Here is a 16,106-nt window from a genome sequence, read left to right as displayed (position 1 = left end):
CCAGCCAAAAGCCAAGTAGCAGTAGGAGGACTGTAGAGCCAGTACTCGGGGAGGAGGCAGGAAGTGGGGATGGCCACTAGCAGGTTGGGCTGAGCCGTCCTTACATGCTTTAAATGGTTTTCTCAATTTTTATTTATGTTCAAAGAGGAGATTAGTCTGTCTTCTACTCTTGGGATATAGTGATTTCCTCTGGCTGACTGTTGCAAAAGAGGTTTCTACATAGGCACTTTCTTCACCCCATTCTGTGGCACTCTTCATCAGGGAAGTTACTGGTGACTCCATATCTGCCCATTCTCCTGAGTTCCCTCTAATAACTTTTGTTAGACTAGAACCCGTGCTTTTCTAGAGCCTAGGATCTGTCTGTAAACTAATTACCATTGTTATTTTGAACTCATTTCAAGCTTACAGAAGAATTGTAAGAATTATACATAGAGCCCTTGTATAGCCTTCATCCAGATTCCTCATTAGTAGTTTTCTCCTCCCCCAACATAATGCACAGACACTGCATGCTTTTTCCTTTTCTTTTTTCTCTTCTCTTCTCTTTCTTTCTCTTTTTCTTTCTCTCTCTCTCTCTCTTTTTTCTCTCTCTCTCTTTCTTTTTTTCTTTTTCTCTCTTTCCCTTTCTCTTCCCCCTCCCCTCCCCTCCCCTCCCTTCCCTTCCCCTTCTCTCTTCTTTGAGACAGGGTCTCACTGTGTCACCCAGGGTGGAGTACGATGGCATGAGCTCAGCTCACTGCAGCTTCCACCTCCTGGGCTCAGGTGGTCCTCCTACTTTAGCCCCTAGAGTAACTGAGACTACAGGCACACACCACCCATCAGGCTAATTTTTATGGTTTTTTTTTTTTTTTTTTTTTTTTTGTAGAGACAGGGTCTTACCATGTTGCTTGGGTTGGTCTCAAACTCCTGGGCTCAAGCCATCTGCTGGCCTCAGCCTCCCAAAGTGTTGGGATTAGAGACGTGAACCACTGTGTCTAACCCGTACTTTTTTCCTGAACCTTTGAATTCTCAAGTTGCAGACACGATGCCCCACTACTCCTTAATACTTCAATATATATTTCTTAGAAACAAGATTTCTACATAACCACAGTACAACTATCCACATCAGGGCATTCACGTTGATACAGCATTACTGCTTCATCCGTGGTCTCCTCCTCACATTTCAGCAATTGTCCCAGTCTTGCTCGTTTGTTTGTTTGACTGTTTGAATAGCTCTAGGATCACCGGTTGCATTTAGTTGTCATGTCTCTTTGGTCTCCTTCAACCCAGAAGACTAATTGAGTCTGTCTTTGTCTTTCATGACCTTTTTTTTTTTTTTTTTTTTTTGAGACGGAGTCTCACTCTGTTGCCCAGGCTGGAGTGCAGTGGCGCGATCTCGGCTCACTGCAACCTCCACCTCCCGGGTTCACGCCATTCTCCTGCCTCAGCCTCCCGAGTAGCTGGGACTACAGGCCCACCACCACGCCCGACTAATTTTGTTTTTGTGTTTTTAGTAGAGATGGGGTTTCACCGTGTTAGCCAGGATGGTCTCGATCTCCTGACCTTGTGATCCGCCCACCTCGGACTCCCATAGTGCTGGGATTACAGGCGTGAGCCACCATGCCCGGCCGACCTTGACATTTTTGAAGAGTATTGGCCAATTACTTTCTGGAATTTCCCTCAGTTTGGGTTTGTCTGATGTTTCCTCATGATTTATGATTCATACAGAAGTGGTCCTGTGTTCCCAGGAATTCATATCGGGAGGCACAGAATGCCAGTTTATCCCAAAACTTGTGATGCTCTTTTTTTTTTTTTTTTTTTTTTTGAGACAGAGTCTCACTCTATTCCCCAGGCTGGAGTACACTGGTGTGATCTCCACTCACTGCAGCCTCTGCCTTCCGGGCTCAAGAATTCTCCTGCCTCAGCCTCCTGAGTAGCTGGGACTACAGGTACCTGCCACTGTGCCCGGCTAATTTTTGTATTTTTTTTTTTTTTTTTTTAGCAGAGACAGGGTTTCACCATGTTGGTCAGGATGGTCTCAAACTCCTGACTTCAGGTGATCTGCCCACCTTGGCCTCCCAAAGTGCTGGGATTACAGGCGTGAGCCACCACTCCCGGCCTATTATGTTCGTTTTTATTACTTGGTGTAGATGTTGTCTCTACCAGGTATCTCTATTTATGAATAAGTGTTGGGAGAAACCTTGAAACTTTATCAATATCCTTTTCCTCATCTTTCACTTATTGAGTCATTTATTACTAAGATGACTGACAAATGATGATTTTTCTTTCTTTCTTTCTTTCTTTCTTTTTTTTGAGACAGAGTCTTCCTCTGTTGCCTAGGCTGGAGTGCAGTGACACAATCTCGGCTCACTGCAACCTTCACCTCCTGGGTTCAAGTGATTCTCCTGCCTCAGCCTCCCAAGTAGCTGGGATTACAGGTGCATGCCACCATGCCCAGCTAATTTTTTTGTATTTTTAGTAGAGATGGGGCTTCACAATGTTGGCCAGGCTGGTTTGGAACTCCTGACCTCAAGTCATCTGCCCACCTCGGCCTCCCTAGATGCTGAGATTACAGGCATGAGCCACCGCGCCTGGTCAAATGGTGATTTTTCTAGCTACATCATTTCTTCTACATTTATCAGTTGGCATTCTACTTTAAGAAAAGCTTTCACTTCTCCCCCGTACATCTATGTCAGCATGGACTCACGGATTTTTATATTTCATTTAGTAGGTTGTAGGCATCACTCTCTCTTTTATTTTTACTTTATTTTGGAATAAATGTATACCTACAGGAAAATTTCACAAATAGTACAGATTTCTTCTGTTCCCCTTCACTCACCTTCCCCTGATGTTGACATCTTATATAACCGCAGCAGAGCTGTCAAAACTGGCAAGTTAGCATTGGTACGATACTGTTTAGTAACCTGCACACCGCGTTTGAACTTCACCAGTTTTTCCGTTAGTGTCTGTTTTTCCTTCCAGGATTCACTGTTGTTGTTTTAGTTCTCAAATTGTCCCTGACTTGGCCGGTGGGAGCCTCTTTAAGCTGGCTCTTCATCCTTTTTACATGCCACTATCATTTTTTGAGCACCTCCTTCCTCTCTGGCACAACAAAATATACCAGGCTTATCCTGTACTTTTGTATCCCAGCCCTGGAGTCATCCATTTCCCCAGGCATTTCTTGTTCCTTTGGTGGAGAATGACATTTAGTAACCAAGTATGCTCATTGCTGTTCGGTGTCATTGCTTCCAGATTGCCTTGGCTGAGAGAGCTAAGAAATGTATGTGTATAAACATATGTGTATGTGCATCTGTGGCTGTGTGTGCACCTGCTTCTACATATATGCATCTATAGCTGTGTGTGCACCTGCTTCTATATTGGAAACTGCATTTTATGCTGATGCCTCCAATTCTAATCTCACCCCACAGGGTTTATTTTTGCCTCTCCCTTTCAACACTGGCAACTGCCTTCTGCGACAGTGAGAAATGTGGGTCCTAGCACGCTCAGTGTGTTTACTTATTTGCCCAGTTTGCCTGTATGTAGCCCATCTGCCAGCTGTGCTCAAGCCACACCTTGGCTCCCCAGCCCCACTGGCCACACCAGAGCAACATCCTCAGCCCTAGCAAAAGGGAAGAGGAAGAGGTGCAAATTAGTGTGAGGACCCTTGAATTAAGAAGTTCTAGGGCTGGGTGTGGTTGCTCATGCCTGTAATCCCAGCACTCTGGGAGGCTGAGGCAGGTGGATGACTCGAGCTCAGGAGTTGGAGACCAGCCTGGGTGACATGACAAAACCCTGTCTCTACAAAAAAAAAAAAAAAAAAAAAAAACCCACAAAAATTAGCCAGGTGTGGTGCTGCGCACCTGTAGTCCCAGCTACTCAGGTGGCTGGGGCGGGAGGATCGCTGGAGCCTGGGAGGCAGAAGTTGCAGTAAGCTGTGGTCATGCCACTGCACTCCAGCCTGGGTGACCCTGTCCCAAAAAAACAAACAAAAAAAAGTTATCTAACTTTCTGGGGATCTCCAGCTGCCTTGACCTTGCTCACCTGCCTTACCATTTTCTGGCTACTGTCTTTCTCTCCCTGTGCGTCAGTGCTTAGCATTCCAATTAGAATATTGTTTCTGTGAATGCTGACTGCAGGCCCACCAGAGAAACAGCCTTTGCCCTCCATGGACAAACCCAGTCTGCAATGGCATATTTTTTCTCCTCACTTTAGTTTTTCCCTCTTTTGATACCATTCTGCAACGGTCTTCATTCCTAGGGCACGTAATTTATCAGTGGAACTCCCAGCAGTATTTGGAGAGAGGTATTTCCTTCCTTCTCCCATCCCCTCCCCTCCCCTCCTCTGCCCTCCTCTCCCCTCCCCTCTCCTTCAACAATGTCTTGCTCTGTTGTCCAGGCTGGAGTTCCTTCCGACAGTGTCTTGCTTTGTTGTCCAGGCTGGAGTGCAGTGGTGGCATTATAACTCACTGTAACCTCAAACTCCTGGGCTCAAGTGATCCTCCTCCCTTAGCCTCCAAAGTTGCTGGGACTACAAGCACACACCACCATGCCTAGCTAATTTGTTTATTTTTTTTAGAGATAGGGATCTCACTTTGTTGCCTACACTATTCTCAAACTCCTGGCCTCCTCCTAGCCATGCATGGTGATGCACGCCTGTAGTCCCAGCTGCTTGGGAGGCTGAGGCAGGAGAATTGCTTGAGCCTGGGGGGTTGAGGCTGCAGTGAGCCATGATCATGCCACTGCACTTTGTTCTGGGTGACAAAGCAATACTCTGTCTCAAAACAAACAAAAAAAGAAATGTGATCAGATTGGATCATGTATTCAAAACTAATGAGCCTTACGCATTCCCATTGGGATAACTTATATTATTCTGATCTGTGAAATACCGGCTACTGATTTTCTAATGTCTCATGTGGCATCAAAGCATGCTGATGCAGAGTGAAAGATGGAAGGGAGGGGAAGGTTTCCCCAACTGGTTTATTTCTTATCCACTCCAAAGAACAGTGTCAAAAGTAACTGAGTAGACATCCTGTAGACATTCTACAAAGTATAGATCTGTAGAGTTTTTTGAAATGAAAATTTTCTTTATGCTGTATGATCATAATTAATTTATAATCTTACTCATTGGGTTGGCTCTGAAATAGGAAACAAGTAAGTAAGTATCCATCTTCTAGGGGAACAGGTGAGTGATGAAAGTAGAAGCACATCAGAGTCAGCCGGGTGCAGTGGCTCACACCTGTAATCCCAGCACTTTGGGAGGCTGAGACGGGCAGATCACGAGGTCAGAAGTTCAAGACCAGCCTGGCCAAGATGTTGAAACCCCGTCTCTACTAAAAAAAATACAAAAATTAGCTGGTTGTGGTGGTGTGTGCCTGTAGTCCCAGCTACTCAGGAAGCTGAGGCAGTAGAATCACTTGAACCCGGGAGGCGGAGGTTGCAGTGAGCTGAGATTGTGCCACTGCACTCCAGCCTGGACAACAGAGTGAGACTCCATCTCTAAAAAAAAAAAACAAAAAGAAAAGAAAACAAAAAAACACGCATGTCAGAGATCTGGTCCTTGATTTGGTTGGCACTATTGATTTAGAGGTTAGAATCTCATAAGAAGACCCCAGGGGAATCTTTTGCCTTCTGTTCCGTGATCTCCACTGCACTGGCCTCCATCCCATTTCCACCTTCCCACCCTCCATTCCCGTCCCCTAGGAACAGAGTGTGGAGGTTGATCAGCTGAGTACATATTGAACACTAGCATGAAGCTTTGCTCCACTTATTAGCATGACGGCTGCGCTGGGGGCAGCAGAACCAGCATAAACGTCATCCCTCCTCTCAGGGAGCTTGTGTTAACATGCACGAAACGGATGAGTCTGCCTCCTTCGCCTTTTGTACCAGCTTCAGTTTATAGAGTGACTGGCTGGAGTACTGTCTCAAGAAGGATTCTGGAATCACAAGAGAGATCAGTGAAGAAAGGGGCTTCTTGTTGATTAGTGTTGCCTGCCGTGGCCCAGGATGGGAGAAAATAGGTTATGTCCTGAATATATGGCATCCTCACACTGTCCAGTAAAGTGTGAAATAAAGTGTCAGTGGGTGACAGATGATAGAAGTTGCAACTGGTGCGGGTAAGACCTGGATGAACTGGAAAGGGGAGTGGACAGGTGGCGGGAGAGCGTGTTGGCCAGGACATCACGTAGGCACAGGCCCAGTGACCGGAAGTGGGTGAGCAGGGGAGCCATGACGAGGAACCTCTGGCTGGAGTGTTGGGTCAGCTGTGGAGGAGAGGTGGGAGATTCAGTGGAAAAGTGAGGCAAGAGAGGTTATGAGGAACAAGGGTGGTGGCCATGAAGCTTTCCAAGGTCAACTAATGAGATCCTTCCCTGCTTTCTCACTGTCGCCACAGACAGAGACCTAGCCTAGGCCAGAAGTTCTTTGAGGGCAGAGTGGTTGTATATAATAGACTTTCTTTCTTTTACTTTTTCTTTTTTTTTTTGAGACGGAGTTTTGCTCTTGTTGCCCAGGCTGGAGTGCAACGGTGCAATCTCGGCTCACCACAACCTTCACCTCCCAGGTTCAAGTGATTCTCCTTCCTCAGCCTCCCGAGTAGCTGGGATTACAGGCGCCCGCCACCACGCCCAGCTAATTTTTTTATTTTTAGTAAAGACAGGGTTTCTCCATGTTGGTCAGGCTGGTCTCGAACTCCTGACGTCAGGTGATCCACCCACCCTGGCTTCCCAAAGTGCTAGGATTACAGGTGTGAGCCCCGGCACCCGGCCTGTAATAGACTTTCAATAACAAAAGCCCTTGAGTAAAATGTCAGTTTTCTCCCATTCCTGCTAATTGATGGTATGTGTGGTTCTTGTCTTTTTCTTCCTTACCATTATATAAATACATTTTAAAAACACAGCTGGATTCCTATAGCCTTAAACAGCAACCTAAAAAGATGCAGCGTGTCGGGAGTGGTAGGAACCCTTCCCATTCTTCACCCCGCACAGCTGTGCAGAAGCAGTTACTGCAGCGCTGCTGGATCCTCACAAGTGATGATGCAGTTCAGTGGAACAATTACAGGGATGTTTGAATGGGAAATGGGAGAAAAATTGCAACTCTCATCCCCACTGTGGCCTGAGGCAAGTCTGGAGCAGTTCATACCCTGTTTTTTATTTTTTTTTCATACATCAAGTCTTGCTCTGTCCCCCAGGCTGGAATGCAGTGGTGTGATCTCGGCTCACTGCAACCTCTGCCTCCCAAGTTCAAGTGATTCTCTGCCTCAGCCTTCCAAGTAGCTGGGATTACAGGCATGTGCCATCACACCCGGCTAATTTTTTTCTTTTTTCTTTTTTTTTTTTTTTTTGAGACAGCGTCTTGTTCTGTCACCCAGGCTGGAGGGCAGTGGTGCAATCTTGGCTCTCTGCAAGCGCCGTCTCCTGGGTTCACACCATGCTTCTGCCTCTGCCTCCCAAGTAGGTGAGACTATAGGCGCCTGCGACCATGCACGGCTAATTTTTTTTTTTTTTTTGCATTTTTAGTAGTGACAGGGTTTTACCACGTTAGCCAGGATGTTTTCGATCTCCTGACCTCGTGGTCCGTCCGCCTAGACCTCCCAAAGTGCTGGTATTACAGGCATGAGCCACTGCGCCCGGCCCACACCTGGCTAATTTTTGTATTTTTAGTAGGGACAGTGTTTTGCCATGTTGGCCAGGTTGGTCTCGAACTCCTGGCCTCAAGTGATCCACCCGACTTGGCCTCCCAAAGTGCTGGTATTACAGGCATGAGCCACCGTGCTCTGCCCATATCCTCTCTTTTCCTAAGATTTTTTTACACCTTTGATTCTGGAAATTCTAAGAAAAAACTACATTTGAAGGAGAAATAAACCATTACATATCCCAGTTTCTCTTTGTTTAGGCATCTATCTCTTGGACACATTTAGGTTCGTGATGTCTCAATATTTGCTGACATCATAACCTTTTTGTGTTTAGGAAGTAGCGTACTTTCAGGCTTGAAGCTTAGAGCCAGGCTGCTTAGTTTTTAATCCTGGCTCTCCTGTTTTCTTGTTGTATTACTCTGGACAAAGTATTAAGCTTTTCTGAACTCTTTGAAAATGAGGATAGTAATAATACATACTATGTAAGTTTGTTGTAAAAAGTAAATGAGCTGGGCGTGGTGGCTCACTCCTGTAATCCCAGCACTTTGGGAGGCCAAGGTGAGTGGATCACCTGAGGTCAGGAATTCAAGACCAGCCTGGGCAACATGGTGAAACCCTGTCTCTACTAAAAATAAAAGTTAGCTGGGCATAGTGGCGTGTGCCTGTAGTCCCGGCTACATGGGAGGCTGAGGCAGGAGAATTGCTTGAACCCTGAAGGCGGAGGTTGCAGTGGTCCAAGATCGTGCCGCTGCACTCCAGCCTGGATCAACAGAGCAAGACTCTATCTCAAAAAAAAAAAAAAAAAAAGGAAATGAAGTTCAGTGAGATGATGCGTGTAAAGCATGGACGTAATACCTGGTGCATCCTAAGTGTTCAGAAAATGATCACTATCGTTATTTAGGGTTTTCCTTGGTGGAGGGGTAAACGGTACTGAAATGATAGAAGGATCAGTTTCTTACTTTAGTGTTGGAGTCTAGGCTCAACTCTGCCACGAACTTGTGTGATAAACTTTCTAGGACTTAATTTTCTCATCTTTTAGCGGGACCAGTAATACCCTATCTTGCTTACAGGGGTTTGGAGTCCAGTGTGATAATGAAATGCCTTGAAAAGTATAAAACACAAATATCAATCGATTTAGAGATTAGAATCTCATACGTCAAATTTTATTACTGCTGTTGTAGGAGTGGTGGTGGTAGCGAATGATGATATTGATTAAAATTGATCCAATTTTAAGTTTTAAATGCAGTAGGAATAATTACTTGTGGCAGTAGTTTATGTACATTGCAAACAAGCACATTTGCTTTACTTTTCTTGAAGTTTAATAACATTTTTGGGTTTTTTTTTTCCTCCTAGGAACCTTGGAGAGCTGATAGATCGGTTTGTGGCTGATTTCAAAGCCCAGGGGCCGCCTAAGCCCAACACTGATGAAGGGGGTGCCGTGCTCCCCAGCTGCGCCGACCTCTTCGTGTACTACAAGAAGTGCATGGTGCAGTGCTCTCAGCTCAGTACGGGGGAGCCCATGATCGCCCTGACCACCATTTTCCAGAAGTACCTCCGAGAATACGCCTGGAAAATCCTCTCTGGCAACCTGCCCAAGTGAGTCCTGTTCTTCATAGTCTGAGTGGTGGCAAATAGACCTAAATATGGGAACCTTAAGGAAATCCACCCTGAAGTTGTTTACTGAACCACCAAGAGTATCAAGGAAGAAAGCAGGCTTCCTGAGTTCCTGAGGGCCTGACGCTGTTTCCTCTCTGACATTCCACAGCTGATCAAGACCATCAGAGGAAATGTCCACACTGGCTGCCCACGTGGCAAATCTTACCACAGTGGACTCGAGGGAACCTGTCCCATTGTACACTATTTAATATCCATGGATCCAACTATAGGTACTTGGCACGCACACAAAAAGTGAGGTTGTGGTGGAAATAACTGATAAATAGCTTCAGCAGTTTCACCCAAGCCTCATTCGGTGAGATGATGCCCCGGAGCGATGGGTGGGAGGAATGAATCCGCTTTTTCCTCATTCTGAGTAGGTGCCAAGTCCCTCTTGGGGTGCGCACTTCCCGCCATGCCGGACACAGCCTAATGTTTCCAATGCGGTAGGATTGGGGGGCAGCTACTGCGTAACCCCCAATTATGGTGACTATTGTATTATCCTGACGTATTAGAAGATTGTTATATTGCTTACTATTGAAATAGGTGGATCATTCAACCAGGATTTTAGAGATGTTTTGATTATATGATAGGTTTGATTGTAATCGAATATGACCTAAAGTAATACTCGTGAATTTAGTAATTTCAAATCACTCCCATGGCTAAAAGAATTCCGGAATTTGTTTCTGTCATTATGACTAAAATGTATCACATATGGGAGTTTCACGTTATTTGGAAGAAAGAGAATAAAATCCTGTGCTCACAGGAGATAGAAGTGACGGGTGTTTCACTAATGAGAATTCTTTGGCTATGATAAAAATTACTAAAATTTTTTTTTTTTTTTGGAGATGGAGTTACACTCTTGTTGCCCAGGCTGGAGTACAATGGTGTGATTTTGGCTCACTGCAACCTCCGCCTCCCGGGTTCAAGCAATTCTCCTGCCTCAGCCTCCCGAGTAGCTGGGATTACAGGCGCCCGCCACCGCACTGGGCTAATTTTGTATTTTTAGTAGAGACGAGGTTTCTCCATGTTCTCGAACTCCCGACCTCAGGTGATCTGCTTGCCTCGGCCTCCCAAAGTGCTGGGATTACAGGCATGAGCCACCGCGCCAGTCTTAAAATTTTAATAACTTTTGTTCTGATTATCAAGATAGCACAGGTTCATCATAGCTTAGAAAACGTAGGAACACATAAAGAAAAAAACAAAAATTGGCCAGATGCAGCGGCTCACGCCTGTAATCCCAGCACCTTGGGAGGCTGAGACGGGCGGATCACTTGAGGTCAGGAGTTTGAAACCAGCCTGGCCAATATGGTGAAACCCCGCCTCTACTAACAATACAAAAATTAGCTAGGCATGGTGGCATGTGCCTGTAATCCCAGCTACTCGGGAGGCTGAGGCAGGAGAATTGCTTGAACCCGGGAGGCGGAGGTTGCAGTGAGCCGAGATTACGCCACTGCACTCCAGTGTGGGCATTGTGGGGAGACTCCGCCTTAAAAAAAAAATTATGTATAATCTCACTACCCAAAGAAAACTTAACTTTTTGGTATATATTTTTCCGTTCTTGATAGATACATAATGTGCGTGATCTGCGTGCTTTTGTTTATTTGTGTCACGGAATTGGGGCTGTACTGCTGATAGCTTTATTCCCTGCAGCCACCGATAGCTTTATTCCCTGCAGCTACTGTTTAACTTCATCCGGGGAGCATTTTCCCACACGTATTAGTCAGCGTCTCAACAGGAAAAAAATGGCATATTCAGCTGGGGTTTTGTCAGTAAAGAGACAGTTCACAGAAGTAGGGGCAAGGTGAAAGGAGCCAACAGAGGATTCTGAAGCCTCCAGATACGAGTGGGGAGTGGTTACTACCATAGAACTCACTCAGGAGCTGGAGTTGCCCCAAAAACCTGTAGTCACAGGAGGATGTGAGATGGATTTTGGCCTCTTGGGACACTTAGGGCCTTGGGCAGGAAGCGTGTCTTCACATTCGCCTATGTCCTCCTCCACAAGCACACAGAAGTCCCAGTGCAGACTTTTCTTAAGTGAAAGAAACAGGGTAGATAACCACCTTTCGTGCTCCAGATGGTCCCCAATGAGTTCTGCATATCAGGAGATTCCGAACTAAAGAGAGGGCAGCTCAACAGCCTTCCCTTTGGATATTAGACCGTCCTGGTTAATGTGACTAATGACTGGCTGACGATTCAGGTTAACTAAAATAGGAATCATCTCTTCCTATTTCTGATGGTGAGAGAATCTAAACAGACGATAGTCAAGGTAAGGTCAGTAGGAAAAGGACTCATTGTATGAGGACTGATTTGGGCCATGTCCAGCCTTTACTTCCCCCCTTTCTTTTCTTAAAATATGTAGTTTCCAGTTCAGGAAGCAAATTAGAAATTCCAGACTGACTCGTTCCTGTTGCTTTTCCTCAGAACCACAACCAGCAGTGGAGGGCTGACCATCAGCAGCCTCCTTAAGGAAAAGGAGGGCTCAGAAGCAGCCAAGTTCACTCTGGAGGAGCTCTGCCTCATCTGCAGCATCCTGAGCACAGCAGAGTACTGCCTGGCCACCACCCAGCAGGTGAGCCATCCGGGCTGCCCACCCACCACCGCCTTTTCCTGAACTCTGGGCCGCGTCGCTCAGCGAGTAAGAATATACGTCCTACCACGGCCACAGTGGGCCTGCCACAGAGGAGAGCTCACCGTCCAGCCATAAGGCTGCCCAGGCAGCTGTCTTACAGGAAGGCCTTGTTAAAAGGAGACTGGGCAAGAAAGTAGGACTGGTCACCTCCCTGGCGTTGTGTAAGCTCCTCAAAGGGCATGACCCAGGAAAAGTAGGTCAGTAGCACTCCTGCCCGTATGAGAAAAGCAGGAACAGACTTGTCTGGACTAGGACCCAGCCTTTGGTGATGGCGAGTCACAGCCAGTTATTCCACGCTCAGAAGAGTCACAAAGTTAGGCAGAATGCTCTGGGCTTTTATGTCTTCTGAAATTTACATGGCATTTTCTTTTTTTTTTTTTTTTTTTTTTTTGAGACGGAGTCTCTCTGTCGCCCCAGGCTCGAGTGCAGTGGCCAGATCTCAGCTCACTGCAAGCTCCGCCTCCCGGGTTTACGCCATTCTCCTGCCTCAGCCTCCCGAGTAGCGGGGACTACAGGCGCCCGCCACCTCACCCGGCTAGTTTTTTGTATTTTTTGGTAGAGACGGGGTTTCACCGTGTTAACCAGGATGGTCTCGATCTCCTGACTTCGTGATCCACCCGTCTCGGCCTCCCAAAGTGCTGGGATTGCAGGCTTGAGCCACCGCGCCCGGCCTTACATGGCATTTTCAATCTGCCTAAACAAACAGCCATTGTTTGGGATGCTGCCGTTCAGGAACTGGGGGGCAGGAAAGGCGGTGTCTCTGCTGGAGGCCCCCAAGTGGCCGCAGTTCAGCAGCTGATGGGGCAGAAGGAGACCCAGAATAACCTCTGACTCAGCCGTAAACGTGGGGTTAGAAATTCCTTTTCACACTGGGGCTGGGATTCCCTGAGGCCAAGAGAAAGAACATAATTTGGAAAGGTTCTGCTCTTCTGCCCTCTTTGTATTTATAGTTTACAGATGCCTAGACCACAGGAAGGCAGTCGTAAGTGATTTTTCAGACAGCACAGCTTGGAGCTCCTGTGAGCCAGGGCAGCAATACAGCAGGTCAAACAGGAAGTGTGTCCACAAAGGCCCCTCATGGCACGTAAGCCACCGGAGGCAGAGGCAGCAGCACACTCCGCCTGGGGGCCTGGTCGTGTTGAGCTGCGAAGGTCATGACCTGCCAGGGTTTGGCCTTGGAGCCACAGAGCAGTCCGTTTAGCCCCAGGCCACTCCCAGGGGAGATAGCACTATCCGTAAGGACCTCCAAGGCAGGGGTTCCAGAGTTCTTTTGGGAAGAAGCACTGTTGAACTATTTTGTGTCTGCAGAAAGAAAGACATACGTGTAAATATGCTATTTTAAAGGTAAAATAACTATAGTATAAAAAAACAAAAATGATCCCTCTTAATCCCATCATCCTCAAATAATCATATTAGCAATTTGGGATGTTTTTTCAATTGTTATTTATAGACATAGTTTTGTATGTTTTAATCTTAATTCACTGTTACATCCTTTTATTGTTAGTGTCATACGTAGCATTAGCATTTTTCCTGTCATTATGATAGTAATAATCATTATAACTATCATTACAGCATCATTATTACTATCATTGTTTGTGGCCACATAATATTTCTCTTTAAGGGACTATACCATAAATTATTTATTTATTTATTTTTTGAGGCGGAGTCTTGCTCTGTTGCCCAGGCTGGAGTGTAGTGGTGCGATCTTGGCTCACTGCAACCTCCGCCTCCCAGGTTCAAGCAATTCTTCTGCCTCAGCCTCCTGAGTAGCTGGGATTACAGGCACCCGCCACCACCCCTGGCTAATTTTTGTGGTTTTTTTTTTTTTTTAAAGTAGAGGTGGGTTTTACCATCTTGGCCAGGCTGGTCTCGAACTCCTGACCTTGTGATCCACCCGCCTCGGCCTCCCAAAGTTTTGGGATTACAGGCGTTAGCCACTGCACCTGGCCTTATACCATAAATTATTTAGCAATATCCCTGATCATTGTTTATGCTGCTGCGAATTTGCCTTTTTTTTTTTTTTTTTTTGAGACGGAGTCTTTCTCTGTTGCCCAGGCTGGAGTGCGGTGACATGATCTCGGCTCACTGCAAGCTCCGCCTCCTGGGTTCAGGCCATTCTCATGAGTAGCTGGGACTACAGGTGCCCATCACCATGTTCGGCTAGTTTTTTTGTATTTTTAGTAGAGTCGGGGTTTCACAATGTTAGCCAGGTTGGTCTCGATCTCCTGACCTTGTGATCCGCCCGCCTCGGCCTCCCAAAGTGCTGGGATTACAGGCGTGAGCCACTGCGAGTAGCTGGGACTACAGGTGCCCGCTACCACGCCTACTAATTTTTTGTATTTTTAGTAGAGATGGGGTTTCATCGTGTTAGCCAGGATGGTCTCCATCTCCTGACCTCGTGATCCACCCGCCTCGGCCTTCCAAAGTGCTGGGATTACAGGTGTGAGCCACCCACTGTGCCTGGCCAAAATTTTGCTTTTATAGATAATCCTGGCAGGGTATAGTGGCTCACGCCTGTAATCCTAGCATTTTGGGAGGCCAAGGCGGAAGGATCGCTTGAGGCCAAGAGTCACCAGCCTGGGCAACATAGTGAGACCTGGTCTTTACAAAAAATTTAAAAATTAGTTGAGTGTGGTGGCACATGCCTGTGGTCTCAGCTACTTGGGAAGCTGAGGTGGGAGGATTGCTTGAGCCTGGGAGGTCAAAGCTACAGTGAGCCAGGATTACACCCCTGCACTCCAGCCTGGGTGACAGAGTGAGACCCTGTCAAAAACAAAAAAACAAAAAACGCGATAATCCTTACAAAGAATGTCTTTCTGAATATAGCATCTTAAATATTTTGCATTAGTTTTCTAGAACAGACTCTTAGAAGTTCTAGAAATAGGTTGAAGACCATTTTGATGACTGATGATACAAGTAGCCAATTATTTTTTATTTAGTGAAAATTGTTTTTATTGATTATAAAAGTAATACATTCTTAGCACCTTTATTGTGATCTCTAAATACAGTTTTTCACTACAAGAAACCAGAGATTCCTGGAGAAAAATTCCAGGTCAAGGGCACAGAATGTACAAGATGAACCTAGAACATCGTGTTATACAAAAAGCAAGAAAAAACCAAAGACTATTTGTGTCATTTCAAGAGAACCCAGGGAGATATAGTGGGTTGAAGTGTCCCCCCAACACCAAAATATGTCCAAGTCCTAGGCTGTGGGACCTGGAAATGTGACCTTATCCTGATAAATGTAATTAGGTATCTCAAGATGAGCTGGTCCTGGATTTAGGGTTGGGGGGGGCCCTTACCTAATGACTGTTGTCCTTAGAAAGGAGAGAGAGATTGAACATGCAGAGATACAGGGAAGAAGGCCGTGGGAAGGAGGCAGAGGCTGGAGTCAGACTCTACAAACCAAGGAGCATCAAGGATTGTCATCAAACCCTCCGAAGCTAGAAGATGGGTGGGAACAGTTTCTCCCTCAGTGCCTCCAGAAGAGGGGGGCGCAGCGGCTCACACCGGTAATCCCAGCACTTTGGGAGGCCGAGGAGGGTGGATCACTTGAGGTCAGGAGTTTAGGACCAGCCCGGCCAACATGGCAAAACCCCATCTCTACTAAAAGAATACAGCAATTAGCTGGGTGTGGCGGCTCCTCACTTGGCAGTCTCCTTCCCCAAGCCTCAGGTCCCCACTTCAGTATCTGGCCACCCCCCTTCATCAGAGAGCCCCTCCTTGGCCAGCCCCCTTCAGCAGGCAACTCCCCTATTTCCGCATTGCCAAATTTGTTTCTTTCCTAACACCACAAAACTGAAGTTACATCTCGGCTGGCTTACTTCCTTATTATCTGGCTCCCCCATTAGTTTTAAGTTCCATGCCAGAAAGAGTCTACTCTGTTCATCTCTGTTCATTAGCACCAGATACGATGCCTGGTACATAGTAAGTGCTTAATGAAGATCTCTTGGAGAAATAAATAACCCACTCCTGAGATAATGGCATTAATCCACGATGAGACTTGGGGATTAAGTTTCTAACACATAAACTTTGGAGAACACAATCAAACCATAGAACGATGTTATAAATTGCTATTGTAAATAGTTTTTTTTTTAAACTACACTTTTCAGGATATTTTTAGATTTATAGAAAAATTGCAGAGATCATTTGCATGGTTCCCATACACTACTTACCCAGTTTCCCATATTATTAACATTAATATGAAAAATGTGTT

The 16,106-nt window shown here is 46.1% G+C and overlaps 1 protein-coding gene across 1 annotated transcript in view; it reads left to right on the top strand.

Annotated features, from left to right (window-relative positions):
- The window catches only part of VPS53 (VPS53 subunit of GARP complex), a 168,980-nt gene that overhangs the window by 110,134 nt on the left and 42,740 nt on the right, over nucleotides 1-16,106 (top strand). The window contains exons 14-15 of the mRNA XM_073023847.1: nucleotides 8,959-9,201; nucleotides 11,683-11,830. Coding sequence (XP_072879948.1) covers nucleotides 8,959-9,201; nucleotides 11,683-11,830 — 391 coding nt within the window. The remainder of the gene's footprint in view (nucleotides 1-8,958; nucleotides 9,202-11,682; nucleotides 11,831-16,106) is intronic.

The sequence above is a fragment of the Chlorocebus sabaeus genome, chromosome 16, assembly GCF_047675955.1.
Source record: "Chlorocebus sabaeus isolate Y175 chromosome 16, mChlSab1.0.hap1, whole genome shotgun sequence".
Classification (NCBI taxonomy): domain Eukaryota; kingdom Metazoa; phylum Chordata; class Mammalia; order Primates; family Cercopithecidae; genus Chlorocebus; species Chlorocebus sabaeus.
The sequence above is the reverse complement of the archived record's forward strand: the minus strand, read 5'-3'. Positions and strand labels throughout refer to the sequence as shown.